Source organism: Nymphaea colorata, chromosome 13 (assembly GCF_008831285.2).
Source record: "Nymphaea colorata isolate Beijing-Zhang1983 chromosome 13, ASM883128v2, whole genome shotgun sequence".
Lineage (NCBI taxonomy): Eukaryota > Viridiplantae > Streptophyta > Magnoliopsida > Nymphaeales > Nymphaeaceae > Nymphaea > Nymphaea colorata.
In genome coordinates, this window is record NC_045150.1 from 12,130,436 (window position 1) to 12,146,364 (window position 15,929).

A 15,929-nucleotide genomic window follows, 5' to 3' on the forward strand; every position below is an offset into this window, starting at 1 on the left:
CCTACTTCGCAAATTCACTAAAATCGTAGGAAGCTCCAAATTAGCTGAATTTTGGTCGAGAGCTCCCTCAGATAGTTACAAAGACACGCTCCAAATATGAGCTGCAAAGGAGCCTCCAAGCTCAGTCGAAGCCCTGAGAAAGAGCGCTGGCTGACACAGTTGCTGGCTTCAGGCGCAGGACAGGGGAGCTCATTCTTGTAAAATTCACCAAAAATCGCTCGAAGCTCGGATTGAGCTGAAATTTGGTGTGCGATGTCTGGATATTTATCTAGGGACGCCCAAAAGATGGGGGGCAAAAGCCACTCTAAGGTCCAGTCGTTGCTTCTGAAGTGGCTGGACTATTACCCGAAACAGGGGAGAAACTGGCAGAACAGGGCTGCGACCTTCAAAAATTCACAGCAAATCACCACGGCGTCGGATGAGGCTGAACTTGGTAGGCAGGAGGCCATGACAATTACGTTGGGACGCCCAAAGATGGGGGACAAAAGCCCACCCTGAGGCCAGGTCGTCCTTCTGCAAGACGCTGGGCTGTTACCCGAACAGGGGAGAAACGGCAGAACAGGCAGCGGCCTTCAGAAACTCACAGGGGTTCACCAGGGCGTCGGATGAAGCTGAAACTTGGCAGGAAGGTGGCCAGGGTATTTACGAAGGGACGCCCAGATTATGGGGGCAACAGCCCACCCGAAGGCCAGGTCGTTGGGAGGATTGGAATCGGGCCTGTTACAGGAAACAGAACTCACGGCAGGCAGCAGCGAGCTTCAAACAGAGCTCACGGCAGGTAGCAGCGAGCTTCTCCTTCCTCTCGGTTCAACCCAGCAACCAATTCCAAGCAATCTTCAGGCAGAAACGAGAAGCAACAACCAGACAAAGGGGAAGGATTCGATCTTCACCAGAGTCTGGGGTTTTCCCCAATTTGCCGTCGTTAAGCCATGGATCCAGCTGCTGTTCAGGTGGAGATAGCACAGAGCGCCACCAGCAAGGTCTGGTTTCCGTCTGAGGGTTCCTTGGCAGCTGTGGACGATCGAATCCTCCTCAGAAATGATCCCTGGTGTCGCCCAGGGTGGAGAGACCAACGGCGGTTCCCTTGGTTAAGCTGGGAACGCTTCTGCTGCGCTCGGGTGGAGGAGGCAGGGACAGCGGCGGACAGCAGCTCACGAGTTCAGGATTCCGGCAGGTGGGGTTTCAGCCTCTTTGAGTTGTCGGATCCTGCTCAGAGGTGAGCCATGGCGTCGCCCAGAAGAGCAGAAGCCAACGGCGTTGTCCCTTGGTGAATCTGGGAATCGTTCTGCAGGCTGGTCAGGTGGAGGAGGCACGAACAGGGGCGGACAGCAACCAGCGGCCGTGGGATTCCGTCGGGTGTTCGTTGGCAGGAGTGGGCAGTCGGATCTTGCTCAGAAGTGAACCGTGGCGTCGCCCTGGAGTGGAGATGCCAACTGTGAAGCCCGTTTGCTGAAGGATCTTCCCAATTTAGTGAGGTGAAGGGAAGAACAGAGGTGAGTGGGCATGGCATGAACAGCGGCTGAGGCTTCGGGTGAAGCAGCATCGTTCAGCTGCGGTGGAGGGCGTGGGGTTTGAGTTGGAATCGGATCTGTCAAGGAGCAAGGATGCCAGGGAGTGGGGAAGCCTTCTGCAATCGGTTTGCTCCGTGGTCTTCCCAAGCTGGAGCGTGAACCAAGGAGCAAGGGCGACGAGATGCGATTTGGACTTCATGGGTGAGGTTAGAGAGTAGCGTCGTGGGTAGGGACGCACGGGGGAGGCAGATGAGCGTAGAGGGGAATCAGATGACGCGCCATGGGGCAGGGACGCGAGAGAAAAGATCGGGGAGAGAAGTAGAGAAGGGAGAAGAAGAAGTAGAAGAAGAAGAAGAGAAGAAGGAGGAGTGGCTCGAGGGAGACCACTGCAAACCCTCGGGTGGAGGAGAGAGAAACAGAAGCGAGAGGGAGATCAAGATACTTTTCATAAAAACATGTTCGATGCCCCTCTTACACGATGAAGCTCAAGTATATAAGGTTTAAGTGAACCGGGTCGGCCACAACCCGTAACGGGTTCGATACATTTACAATGAATAACAATACAACCCATAAAGACATAAAGCATATAAATTCTATAAAAACGAATCTGGCCGTGGGGCCAAGCAACAAGGTCAAAAATACCCCTCGTGTGGGCTGGATGTCCGCCGTGTAGCTCGGAATGGGTGCAAACCCACTTCACCCTGTCTCGGCTAGGGTGGTCTTGACTTCACACGTCACCGTTGCCTGAGTGTCCTCCCTCTGCGCCGGCCCTTCACTCGGCCATGGCTCGTCACTCACTCTGTTACAAGAAAGGTTAGCCTCACAGAAAGTATTAATTGCCTCAGTAATGGCCTCCTTCCTTGCGCGACGTGTAAACTGCGCCCCTCCACGCCCGACGCGCTGTCGGCGTCGACGTAAAGCCTGCGTCTACCGACGCCATCTTCGGCCGCGACGGGCCATCTTCGGTGTCCCTCGACACTAGCATGGCCGGCCCGACGCCTCTCGGCAACCTCGTCGTCTTGTCTCGATGGACTCATAGACAGGCACGTATCAGCTCCTGCCAACAGCTCCTTAAGTGGATCTAAGGTTCAAACACAAAATTCAGCATGTGGCGGCAGAAAAGGATGTCAATAGATCAGGTTAGTATTTTCTTTACAATGAATAAGATGGCCAAAGACCACCACAACAATAACTTTACCATCAACCTTAATTTGAATTCCAAGCTGCGGATGCTTGCTAGAAGTTTTTTGACATAAAAGGAGACAAAAAGTTCATTGGTAATATAAAAAGTTCAATGGTAGCTTGGGTGAATTTCTCACATGAACAGGTGTCTACTTCTCAAATCTTATATAAAATACAATAATTTAATATGTGTATAATTATTAAGTAATTAAATTAACACATAACTTTTTGTTAAATTAAGCAGAATTATGCTATGATGAAACTAATAGCTTAATGGATCCTTAGGGGTGTGGCAAAGCTTGCATTTTTAAAGACAAATTCATAAAGGGTCATCATTGTTACCAACTTCCAAAAAATTTCTGCGTCTACAAGCGAGGACTTCCTTTCTATTTTAATTTCCTTAAGATAGCATGATGGAGTGAACGTTGATTTATTTGAGGTCTTCAGTAATTTGAGCCACTTTTTTTTTGAAAAATAATAGAAAATGAGTCTCTTGTACTTAATTTAACGGCGTGAAAGATTTAAATCAATTTCCGATGACCAGTCTCACATTTCATCTATTTACAGAGAACCACCAAATGTTTTGATTGATGCTATATATGAACATGATGAGAGAAATTGGTGACCACTTTAATTAAGTATCAATCAAGGATCTACCTAAATAAAATTGTTTACCCCTTAAGATTGAACTTAACCAATAATTCGAATGATCTTTGATATATTATATTTATGAACTCTTTAAATTTTGTACGGAAGGAAACTTGTACCAATCTAGTCCAACGTTACCTAAATAGTAACGTCCTTCATTCAGTGGGCTCCATCGGGGCCTTTTCGTCATCATGAAAAAGGCTGGAAGTGCTGCTGAAGTGCGCTAAGTGTTTTTTCTTTCCAAGTGCATTCTGTTCCATTTCTCTTCTCTTCTTATTCTTTTTTTCGATCTTACCAACAAAAACTTCCTCTCTCTCTATGCGTCTCTACGTCACTCTGCGGGCCGTCCTCTGGAACAGAGTGAGCTCTCCACGCCGACTAGTGAGTAGGCTCCACCAGACCAGACGGTCATCTCGTCTCTCCGTCACTCTACGGGTCGTCCTTCGGAAGTGAGTGTGCTCTCCATGACGATTAGCCAGTAGGATCCGCCAGCCAAGACGGTCATCTCGTCTCCCCGTCACTCTGCGGGCCCTCCTCCGGAACTGAGTGTGCTCTCCACGCCGAGTAGCCAGTAGCCTCCACCAAACCAGACGGACATCTCGTCACTCCGTCACTCTGCGGGCCCTCCTCGGGAACTGAGTGTGCTCTCCACGCCGAGTAGCCAGTAGGCTCCGCCAACCCAGAAAGTCATCTCGTCTCTCTGTCACTCTGTGGGACCTCCTCCGTAACTAAGTGTGCTCTCCAAGCCGAGTAGCCAGTAGGCTACACTAGCCCAGACGGTAATCTCATCTCTCCGTCACTCTACGGGCCGCCCTCCAGAACTGAGTGTTCTCTACACGCCGAGTAGCCAGTAGGCTCCGCCAGCCTAGATGGTCATCTCATATCTCCGTCACTCTGCGGGCCGCCCTCCGAAACTGAGTATGCTCTCCGCGCCGAGTATCCAGTAGGTTCCTCCAGCCCAGACGATCAACTCATCTATCTGTCAGCCCTCCTCCGGAACTGAGTGTGCTCTACACGCTGAATAGCCAGTAGGCTTCGCCAGCCTAGACCGTCATCTCGTCTCTCCGTCACTCTTCGGGCCGTCCTTCGTAACTGAGTGTGCTCTCCACGTCGAGTAGCCAGTAGGCTCCGCTAGCCCAGACGGTCATCTCGTCTCTCCGTCACTCTACGGGCCATCATCCAGAACTAAGTGTGCTCTCCACGCCAGGTAGCCAGTAGGCTCCGCCAGCCCAGACGGTCATCTCGTCTCTCCGTTACTCTGCGGGCCGTCCTCCGAAACAGAGTGTGCTCTCCACGCAGAGTAGCCAGTAGGCTCAGCCAGCCCAGATGGTCTTCTCATCTCTCCGACACTCTACGGGCTGCCCTTCGGAACTGAGTGTACTCTTCACGCCGAGCAGGGAGTTTACGGTCATCTTTTTTTTTTGTATTTGTAAGGTTTTCTTTTACTTTTTGTAGCCTTTTTTTTGCAAGCGGTGTGTTTCATTTTTCATCTTTTTCTTATGGTTGTTATTCTAATTTTTCGGTTTGTATATTGTTCTTTTCTTATGCATTGTTTTTCTTTCCTTTTTCTTTCATGTTGCAAGAATCATTTCTTTTTACGTTCCAGGATACAAGAACAGGAAACCACGTTGTAGGACATCGGTTCAGGTGAACCCGCCATATATTTGTTCTGAAGTGACTCCATTTCTCTTGCTGCACTATCCCACTGAATGAACACTGAAGTGTGCACCTTATAAATGTTCTTCTTCTTGTTTCTGTTTTTCTTTTTCTACCATTTTTGCATATAGCTGGTTTTATATTTCTCTGTGTTCTATTTTTATATTTTTTTTATGCTGCACTGACCCTTTTCTCTCTTGTTTTTGTGCTCCTTTTCTTTCACACTATGGCTTTGGCAAACCATTGTTGTAAAGTGTCATTTTCAAGTATAACTGACGACCTTGTTCTCCTTTTCTTCTTCTGTTGGGTTTTACTTTTTTTTTTATGCTTGTTTTTCATAGCAACTGCGGATTATGTTTCTTGGATTCAAGCTTTTAAGAAAGTTAACATGTGTGGATCTAAAACGATACATTCAGAAAATGCCATGTTACTGGAAATTAGTGCATTTTGTTTAGAATGTAATTAAAAAATGGCAAATGAAAAGTGTAGATTGGTTGTTTGTTGTAGACATTAAATGGATTTTAAAGAGATGCAAGGACCAAAGAGACATTTGATTTGATAGTGAATCTGTTACTCTTGTATTTAAGTTTCTTATACTTTAGTTTTGGATTTTATAACTATCTTTTTTGTTTCCATGTATCCTTTTAAGATGTTGATTTTTTTGTGCTTAAATAATCTAATGGAATGGCACTCAAAGTGATACTCAAGTTGAAAAATATGGCTCCTTATTTTTTCAAGTTATTTGTTCATTTTCTTTCTATATTCTTCATCATCTTTTACCAACCCTTTTTTTTCTTAATGCATGTCTCTAGACAGCCTTGAACTGAATTGCTAGAAGAACAAGAACCCAAATCTCCCTTCCTCCTGTAAGAGTTCTTCCATATTTCCTTTTTCTGTATAAAAGGTGGTCTAAGCTTCAGGTTTAAGATTTTTCCTTTCCTTTTTTTTGGGTCTTTTTAGGTTGTGGTTTGCTCAACAAGGGAGCATGCAAGAGTTCCTCATTGCTCAAGTAGTAGAAAAGGCAAGAGAACCAAAGAAGTAATTCTCTTGATCGAAGAGGAGGAGGGCAGTGATCATGAAGAGAAGCTAAAGACAAGAAACAGGAGTTCGAATGTGCAGAAAGGTAAGACAGCGAAGGATGACAATGATGTTGAAATGAGAAAGTTTGGAAGGAAAAAGAGGTGTTCAACATGGAAAGGGAATGAACCATTAGACGCATCTTCTAGGGTTTCTCGAAGGTTATGGAGGATAAAAATGAAATGCAGGAAGCTACGGATCACAATTTGCTCCTATATCAGAGCAATTGAGCTCATGAGAAGTAGGGATGATAATGAGGATTCAAATTCGCCTTTGAGAAGCTACCAAGAAGGAATGCACTCGAACGTCATGAAAGTAAGAGAAAAAGTATTTGTTGATCTAGTCAGCAGTGAGGATGATGATATGAAGGGAGGAGAAAAAGTATTTGTTGATTAGTCAGTAATGAGGATGATGATAACACTAAGAAGTTCAAGACAAAAGAGCAAGAAGAAGAAGAAGATACTGACAATGATGACGATGGTGATGACTATATTGGTTATGATGACCAGTCTGATTCATATGATGATGACCAGTATGATTCATATGATGATGACTATAGTAGTTATGATAACCAGTATAATTATGAAGATGACGATGAAGAAGAAGGTGGAGGCTTTGATGCCGGTGGTGGACGGTTCGATGGTGGTGGCGAACTTGGTGGCCTTGGCGGTGGCTTTGGTGACGGAGCTGGTGTTGGAGGTGGGCTAGGTGGAGGTGGCAGTCGTGGTTTTCGTGGAGGCGGTGGGCTCCGTGGCCTAGGCGATTGATTTGGTGTTGATGCTGGTGGCGAAGGGCTTCCTTGAACGTCAAGTCAAACGACTTTTACACTTCCATCGTACGTGTTTTGAGTCTGATTGCTCTTGTGTAAATGTGTGTTTGGTATGAAGTTGGAAATATAATATCAAACGTATTAATTTCGAGTTATGAAGTCCTTCCTGTTATTGATTAAATAAAAATTTGTCTTTGCAATTTCATATGAGGAATTCAGTAATATGGAATATTTGTATGCTTATTATTTTCCAGGTTTCCCTTGTATTATCTTGAATTGATTTGGCGTGGAAGAGCTACCTTTTCTCCTTGTAAAAGCTACTTCTTATGAAAGAGGTTTCTTTTCCCTCGCACTATAAGGTGCTGTTAACCAATAATTCCAATGTTCTTTGATATATTATATTTTCGAACTCTTTAAATTTTGTATGGAAGGAAACCAGTAACGGTCTAGTCTAATGTTACCTAAATCGTAATGTCATTCATTCGACGCGCTCCATTGGGCCTTTTTCGTCATCATGAAAAAGGCCGGTAGTGCTGCTGAATTGCGCTACGTGCTTTTTCTTTCCATGTGTGTCGTGTACCATTTTTCTTCTCTTCGATCTTACCAACAGAAACTCTCTCTCTGTGTGTGTGTGTGTGTGTGTGTGTCTCTTTGTCACTCTATGGGCCGTCCTCCGGAACTGACTGTGCTCTCCACGCCAAGTAGCCGGTAGGCTCCGCCATTTAAACGGTCATCCCGTCTCTTCGTCACTCTGTGGGCCCTTCTCCGGAACTAAGTGTGTTCTCCACGCCGAGTAGCCAGCAGGCTCCACCAACCCAGACGGTCATCCCATCTCTCTGTCACTCTGCGGGCCATCCTTCGGAACTGAGTGTCCTCTCCACGCCGAGTAGCCAGTAGGCTCTGCCAGCCCAGACGGTGACTGCGGACCGTCGTCCAGAACTGAGTGTGATCTCCACGCCGAGTAGCCGTAGGCTTTGCCAGCCCTGACGGTCATCCCGTCTCTCCGTCACTCTCTGGGCCCTCCTATGGAACTGAGTGTGCTCTCTACGCCGAGTGGCCTGTCGGCTCCACCAGCCCAAATGGACATCCCGTCTCCCCGTCACTCAGCTGGCCCTCCTCTGGAACTGAGTTAGCTGGTAGGCTCTGCCAGCCCAGACATTCATCTTGTCTCCTCGTCACTCTCTAGGCCCTCCTCCGAAACTGAGTGTTCTCTCCACGCCGAGTAGCCGGTAGGCTCCACCAGCCTAGACGGTCATCTCGTCCCCCTTTTACTATGTGGGCCCTCCTCCGCAACTGAGTGTGCTCTCCATGCCGAGCAGCCGGTAGGCTCCGCCACCCTAGACGGTCATCTCGTCTCTCCGTCACTCTACTGGCCATCCTCCGGAACTGAGTGTGCTCTTCACGCCGAGTAGCCAGTAGCCCAGAAGGTCATCTTTTTTTTGTGTTTATAGCTAGGAAAAAGGGGTGTTAAAGTTCATGAAAAGGGAAGGAGCCATAGACGCATCTTCTAGGGTTTTCAAAGGTTATGGAGGACAAAAATGTAATGCAGGAAGCTAGGGATCACAATTTGCTCCTCTATTAGTAGAAAAGATGAGAAGAATGGAGCTATTTAGCTCATAAGCAGTGGGGATGATAATGACCATTCAACTTTGCCTTTGAGAAGCTACCAAGAAGGAATGTACTCGAACGTCATAAAAGTAGGAGAAAAAGTATTTGTTGATCTAGTCAGCAGGATGATGACATGAAATGATGAGAAAAAGTATTTGTTGATTAGTCAACAATGAGGATGATAATAACAGTAAGCAGTTGAAGACAAAAGACCAAAATGAAGAAGAAGAATAAAAAGAATGAGAAAAAGATGGAAGATACTGATGACATTGAGGATGATGATGACTCTAATGTAGACCTGGACTGGTATAATTGTGAAGAGGAAGAAGAAGAAGAGGAAGAAGATATTGACAAGGATGACGATGGCGATGACTATATTGGTTATGATGACCTGTATGATTCAGATGATGATGACTATAGTGGTTATGATGGTTCTGATGATTGGTATCATTATGAAGATGACGATGAAGAAGAAGGTGGAGGCTTTGGTGGTGGTGTTGGACTAGGTGGTGGATAGTTCTGTGGTGGTGGCAAACTTGGTGGCCTTGGCGGTGGCTTTGGTGGCGGAGCTGGTGTAGGAGGTGGGCTGGGTGAAGGTGGCAGTCATGGTTTTCATGGAGCAGTGGGCTCGGTGGCCTAGGCGGTGGATTTGGTGGTGGTGCTGTGGAAGACTTGGCGGCAGCTTCCTTGAACGTCAAGATAGACGACTTGTACACTTCCATTGTACGTATTTTGTGTCTGATTGCTCTGTGTGAATGTGTGTTTGGTATGAAGTTGAAATATAATGTCAAATGTATTAATTTCGAGTCATGAAGCCCTTCCCGTTATTGATTAACTGAAAATTTGTCTTTGCATTTTCATGTGAAGAATTCATTAATATGGAATATTTGTGTGCCTATTATTTCCAGGTTTCTCTTTATAATCTTGATTTGATTTGTTGTTGAGGCACTACATTTTCTCCTTATAAAGGCTACTGCTGAACTGTAAGGTGCTCTTAACCAATAACTTCAATGTTCTTTGATATATTATATTTTCGAAATCTTTAAATTATGTACGGAAGGAAACCTGTAATGGTCTAGTCCAACGTTACGTAAATAGTAACGTTCTTCATTTGGCACGCTCCATCGGGGTTTTACGTCATCATGAAAAAGGCCGGCAGTGCTGTCGAAGCGCGGTACATGCTTTTTCTTCGCATGTGTGTCTTGTACTGTTTCTCTTCTCTTCTTCTTTTCTTCGATCTTACCAGCAGAAACTCTCTCTTCTGTCTCTCCTTCTCTCTCTATGTGTGAGTCTCTTTGTCACTCTATGCGCCGTCCTTCGGAACTGAGTGTGCTCCCACGTAGAGTAGCCAGTAGGCTCCACCAGCCCCAACGGTCATTTCATCACTCCGTCACTCTGTGGGCCATCCTTCGGAACTGAGTGTGCTCTCCACGTCGAGTAGCCAGTAGTCTCTGGCAGCCCAGACGGTGACTGCGTACCGTCGTCCAGAACTGAGTGTGCTCTTCACGCCGAGTAGCTAGTAAGCTTCGCCAGCGAAGGTGATCATCTCGTCCCTCCGTCACTCAGCGGGCCCTCCTCCGGAACTAAGTGTGCTCTCCACATCGAGTAGCCAGTAGGCTCTGCCAACCCAGACGGTCATCCCGTCGCTCCGTCACTCAGCGGACCCTCCTTCAAAACTGAGTGTGCTCTCCACGCCGAGTAGCCAGTAGGCTCTGCCAACCAGACGGTCATCCCATCTCTGCGTCACTCTGCGGGCCATCCTCTGGAACTGAGTGTGCTCTCCATGTCGAGTAGCTGATAGGCTCCACCACCCCATACAGTCATCTCGTCTCTGCGTCACTCTGCGGGCCGTCCTCCGGAACTGAGTGTGCTCTCCAAGCCGAGTAGTCGCTAGGCTCCGCTAGCGCAGACAGTCTTCCCGTCTCTGCGTCACTTTGCATGTCGTCCTTCAGAACTGAGTGTGCTCTCCACGCCAAGTAGTCGGTAGGCCCCGCTAGCCCAGACGGTCATCTCCATCCTTCGTCACTCTGCGGGCCGTCCTTCGGAACTGAGTGTGCTCTCACGTCGAGTAGCATGTAGGCTCCACCAGCCCAGACGGTCATCTCGTCTTCTGGAACTGAGTGTGTTCTCCATGCCGAGTAGACGATAGGCTCCGCCAGCCTAGGCGGTCATCTCGTCTCTCCATCACTCTACGGGCCGTCCTCCAGAACTGAGTGTGCTCTCCACGTCGAGTAGCCGGTAGGCTCACCCGCCCAAACGGTCATCTCGTCAGTCCGTCAGTCTACGGGCCGTCCTTCGGAGTTGAGTGTGCTCTCCACGCCGAGTAGGCAGTAGGCTCCGCCATCCCAAACAGTCATCTCGTCTCTCCATCACTCTACGGGCTGTCCTCCACATTTTTTTTGTTGTAGACGTTGAATAGATTTTAAAGAAATGCAAGGACCAAAGAGACATTTGATTTGACAGTGAATCTGCTACTCTTGCATTTAATTTCTTATACTTTAGTTTTGGATTTTATAACTATCTTTTTTGTTTCCATGTATCTTTTTAAGATGTTGATTTTTTTGTGCTTAAATAATCTAATGGAAATGGCACTCAAAGTGAGGTTCAAGTTGGAAAATATTGCTCCATATTTTTTCAAGTTATTTGTTCATTTTCGTTCTATATATTTCGTCATTTTTTACCAACCCTTTTTTTTCTTAATGCATGTCTCTTGGCAGCCTTGAACTGAATTGTTTGAAGAACAAGAATCCAAATGTCTCTTCCTCCCGTAAGAGTTGTTCTGCGTTTTCTTTTTCTAAATAAAAGGTGGTTTAAGCTTCAGTTTAAGATTTTTCTCTTTTTTTTTGTCTTTTTAGGCTGTGGATTGTTCAAGAAAGGAGCATGGGCAAGAGTTTCCCATTGCTCAAGTAGTAGAAAAGGCAAAAGAACCAAAGAAGTCATTCTCTTGAGCGAATAAGAGGAGGGCAGTGATCATGCAGAGAAGCTCAAGACAACAAACAGGAGTTCGAATGTGCAGAAAGGTAAGATAGCGGAGGATGACAATGATGTTGTAATGAGAAAGTTTGGAAGGAAAAAGGGGTGTTCAAGTTCATGGAAAGGAAAGGAACCATCAGACACATCTTCCAGGGTTTCTCGAAGGTTATGGAGGACAAAAATGAAATGCAGGAAGCTACGGATCACAATTTGCTCCTCTATTAATGAAAAATGTGAGAAGAAAGGAGCAATTGAGCTCATGACCAGTGGGGAAGATGATGAGGATTCAACTTCTCCTTTGAGAAGCCACGAAGAAGGAATGCACTCGAATGTCATGAAAGTAGGAGAAAAAGTATTTGTTGATCTACGCAGCAGTGAAGATGATGATATGAAAGGAGGAGAAAAAGTATTTGTTGATCTAGTCAGCAATGAGGATTATGATAACACTAAGCAGTTGAAGACAAAAGAGCAAAAAGAAGAAGAAGAATGAGAAAAAAGATGAAAGATGCTGATGACATTGAGGATGATGATGACTCTAATGTTGACAATGACTGGTATAATTGTGAAGAAGAAAAAGAATAAGAAGAAGAAGAAGATGATGATGATGATGATAATGGTGATGACTATATTGGTTATGATGACCAGTCAGATTCAGATGATGATGACTATAGTGGTTATGATGGTTCTGATGATTGGTATCATTATGAAGATGACGATGAAGAAGAAGGTGGAGGCTTTTGTGGTGGTCCTGGACTAGGTGGTGGATAGTTCTGTGGTGGTGGCAAACTTGGTGGCCTTGGCGGTGGCTTTGGTGGCGGAGCTGGTGTAGGAGGTGGGCTAGGTGAAGGTGGCAGTCATGGTTTTCGTGGAGGCAGTGGGCTAGGTGGCCTAGGCGGTGGATTTGGTGGTGGTGCTGGTGGAAGACTTGGCGGTACGCTTCCTTGAACGTCAAGATAGACGACTTTTATACGTCCATTGTACGTGTTTTGAGTCTGATTGCTCTTGTGTGAATGTGTGTTTGGTATGAAGTTGGAAATGTAATATCCAATGTATTAATTTTAAGTCATGAAGCCCTTGTTGTTATTAATTAAATGGAGATTTGTCTTTGCAATTTCTTGTAAGGAATTCAGTAATGTGGAATATTTGTGTGCCTATTATTTTCTAGGTTTCTCTTGTATAATCTTGATTTGATTTGTCATGGAGGTGCTACCTTTTCTCCTTATAAAAGTTACTACTACTTATGAAACAGACGATCAAACATATAGCATAAGAAGTACAACTTCACGTTGCACAGGATTTGATTTTCCAACCGGTTGAATTTTGTTTCCAATGTAAAATTCAGATTAAATCAATTGGAACATTTATGTCCTTGGCATTATCATCAAAATCGGATGTATGAATATCTGTCATAAGTAGATGTATAATTAGTTAACTCTGCAACAACCGGACATTCCTGACCCATTAAAGTTAATTGTTAAAATATTTTTTTACAAAATGTGAACATGGGGCTGTTATATATATATATATATATATATATATATATATATATAAGTTGATAAAAACCAGACCATTCGGATAAAAGACAAAAACCAGACAGTCCTGACCCATTAAAGTTGATTGTTAAAATATTTTTTTGCAATCTAACCTTATCGATATGTTTAAGAGTGATTTGGTGAGAAACATATATTAAAACATATCTAATAGCCTCAAAATTGTGATAGTAGAAAGATCAAGTTTTTTTCCAAAAAAATGGTTTAAACTAAAAGGTGATTTATATTAAATTAGTGTTTGCAAACACATTGGTAAGTTCGCATTTATTTAAAACACTTTTTAACATGAATTTAAGAGGTCTAATTTTTATCCCTTACCCATGTGGTCTGGGGGGTGTGTGTGTGTGTGGAGAGAGAGAGAGAGAGAGAGAGAGAGAGAGAGAGAGAGATGTTAATCAACTTTATGAAAGTCAAAACCAAATTAGTATGGGCTAGTATTTTTTTTATTGTATTTCACGGGCATCTTCCGAATCCAGATCCAAAATGGGATTTGGTTTTGTGTCTTGTCAATCTGAATTCAGATTCCTGCCACAAGTTTCACTGGCCTAAATCCTGTTAGTTGAGCTCTGCAAAAGCTATACCAGATCCAATTTACATCTATGTATGGGCCCTCGAGTGGAAGGCTGTTGGAGCGATATTTGAACTGCAGCTTTTGGCAAACTGACATGGTTATTTAGATTCTGAAGTGGATTCACAAGGGGATCCAAAGGCCATGATTTTAAGTATTGCAGATAACTTGGATTTGAGATCTCCTTTATTTCCAAATAAGGAGACTTCTGATTTGAGAATTGTGAATTTAAAGTGTAAAGGTTACAGATTCATATTAACATCAACATCCTTCATAAGATTTTCTTTTTTTTTCTCTGAAAACCTTTCCCTTATCATTCACTGCAGATCCTGTTTGTGAGAGAAATTTTTTATGTGATGTAAGAATTATAACCCAAACTTCCGTCTGTGTTGTGCTGAGAACAGTTATATCAGATAATGCTGATCAGGAGAGCCTTGTCAAGGCAACACTTAGTGGTGTGAAGGCCGTGCCGTTGAAGCCGCTTTACCCTCATGTCATGTGCTCAGAAACCTGTGGCAGCACGTTCTGCGGCACAGGAAGTTTAAACTCGGGAAGAGAGATACCGATGGCAAAGTTGCCGTCACAGAGGCTGAAGAAGGCACTGCCAGTAAGTAGACGGCGCCTGCGCCTGAATCTCTGCCACCATCTCAGAAATGGAAGAAGAGGTTCATCTGGACGACGGATCTGAAGAAGAAGTTCGCTTCTGCTGTAGACCAGTTGGGTTTTGAAAGTAGGCAATTAAATTTATTCCTTTGGATATAATATTTTGCTGAAATCCGCTTTAATTTTAGTGAAATAACGAACCGTCCTGATCAAGTTTCAAACTCTTTCAGTTACCTGCTTGAGTTAAGAAGGTTTAAATAGAATTTGCTAAAAGATTGGAACCATTTTGTCAAAAGCTAAGCATTTTCATGTGCAATATTTTTGTATATCTTTGTTTCAAGGATAGTATTTCACTGGGCTACTTTATGACAATTGACTGGATTAGATGCCACTCCTTCGAAGATACTCGACGTTATGGGTGTTACAGAGCTGACAAGGAAACAGATAGTCCGCAGATTGCAGGTGAAATTCATTTCTTGGGAACAAAATATTACGGTTATTGATAAATTTCATTTAACTAACAGGTTTCATCATATTCTTGAGGTTTTTTTTTCCATTAATGCACACAAGCCTAAGAAATTACCCACACTATGTCTTTTGCTCTGTATGGGTAAGTTTTTATAAGGAAAACAAAGGCTCAGATTTGGACCGACAATGATATGAGGTCCGCCTCTAGATGTTAAGCTGAATTTATTATCCTATGGTTTTTATATATTAAACCTTTGAACTTTATCTATCCGTTTTCCGTTGATGATGATGAGGGAAAATCAGCTGTCTTTCATATTTGTAGGACCTACTGACCCAGGAATTTTAAGTTTTTCTTGTGCAATTTTTGTTGCTTCTCCCCTTTAGAATGCCATGCTTGACATCCAGATGAGTTTAGTGAGATCTAGATAAGTTGAGGATAATCGGATCTGGGTTTGGCATAATCTGCATCCAACTCCTAATCTCAACAAAAATGTGACCCATTTGCATGTAAAATTAAAACTTAAGCTAGTTGGCCCAGATTTGGCAGTGAACCCAAATTTGATAGGGAGAAAACATATTGAGATGGATCCAGAGAGTTTGAATCTTGACCCAAATCCAACACGTTGACACCCCAACAAGACCCATGGGAACGCTAAGTCTCTCCACTGGTTTCCCCGTTTCACCTTATCTAACCATTCACTTGTAGAACACAGTATAACCTCTCTGATGTGAACTGCGGATCCAAGTAACTCTACTTTTTGTCCCAAGTTGCTCCAGCTGAAGCAAGGCCCAAACAGGAAGAGTTCCTTTTAGGGAAAAAGTCCAAGCAACACCTAAGAAGATATCAAATGTTTTCTTAACCAACAGTCATCCATCTCAAAACTCCTGAAAAGATCTGTTTATGTGTTTGTGAATGCAGAAACACAGAATTTACTGAAGAAAACGTGAGGCAGAAGGTAGAGAACATAAAGATCGTCCCATTTCTGGTGGCCTTGGTTCTTCCACAGGTCCTCGTCTAGCAAACCAAGTGACACAGCCTTTACCTCCCACAGCTGTAGCGGAACCGCAGAGCGGCTCTCTTGGTTCTTTCACCAACATGCCTAGTTACTATAGCGGTTTCAGGACATATGATAGAAGAGGCTTGGGGACTTACAGACTGATGAAGTCTACTGATCCAGCAAGCGTTATAGGAAAGGCACCATCCTTCATGCAGGAACAGAGAAACCAGGGACATGAAAGCGGCCTTCAAAATCCACCAATGCCATCCTTCATGCAGGAGCAGAGAAAGCAGGGAGACGAAAGCACCCTTCAAAATC

General features: G+C 44.4%; 1 protein-coding gene across 1 annotated transcript in view; it reads left to right on the forward strand.

The window, feature by feature from the left end:
- Nucleotides 1-14,230, forward strand: part of LOC116267168 (uncharacterized) — a 93,290-nt gene extending 79,060 nt beyond the window's left edge. Inside the window, exon 4 of the mRNA XM_031648764.2 lies at nucleotides 13,947-14,230. Coding sequence (XP_031504624.2) covers nucleotides 13,947-14,230 — 284 coding nt within the window. The remainder of the gene's footprint in view (nucleotides 1-13,946) is intronic.
- The last annotated feature ends 1,699 nt before the right edge of the window (nucleotides 14,231-15,929 follow it).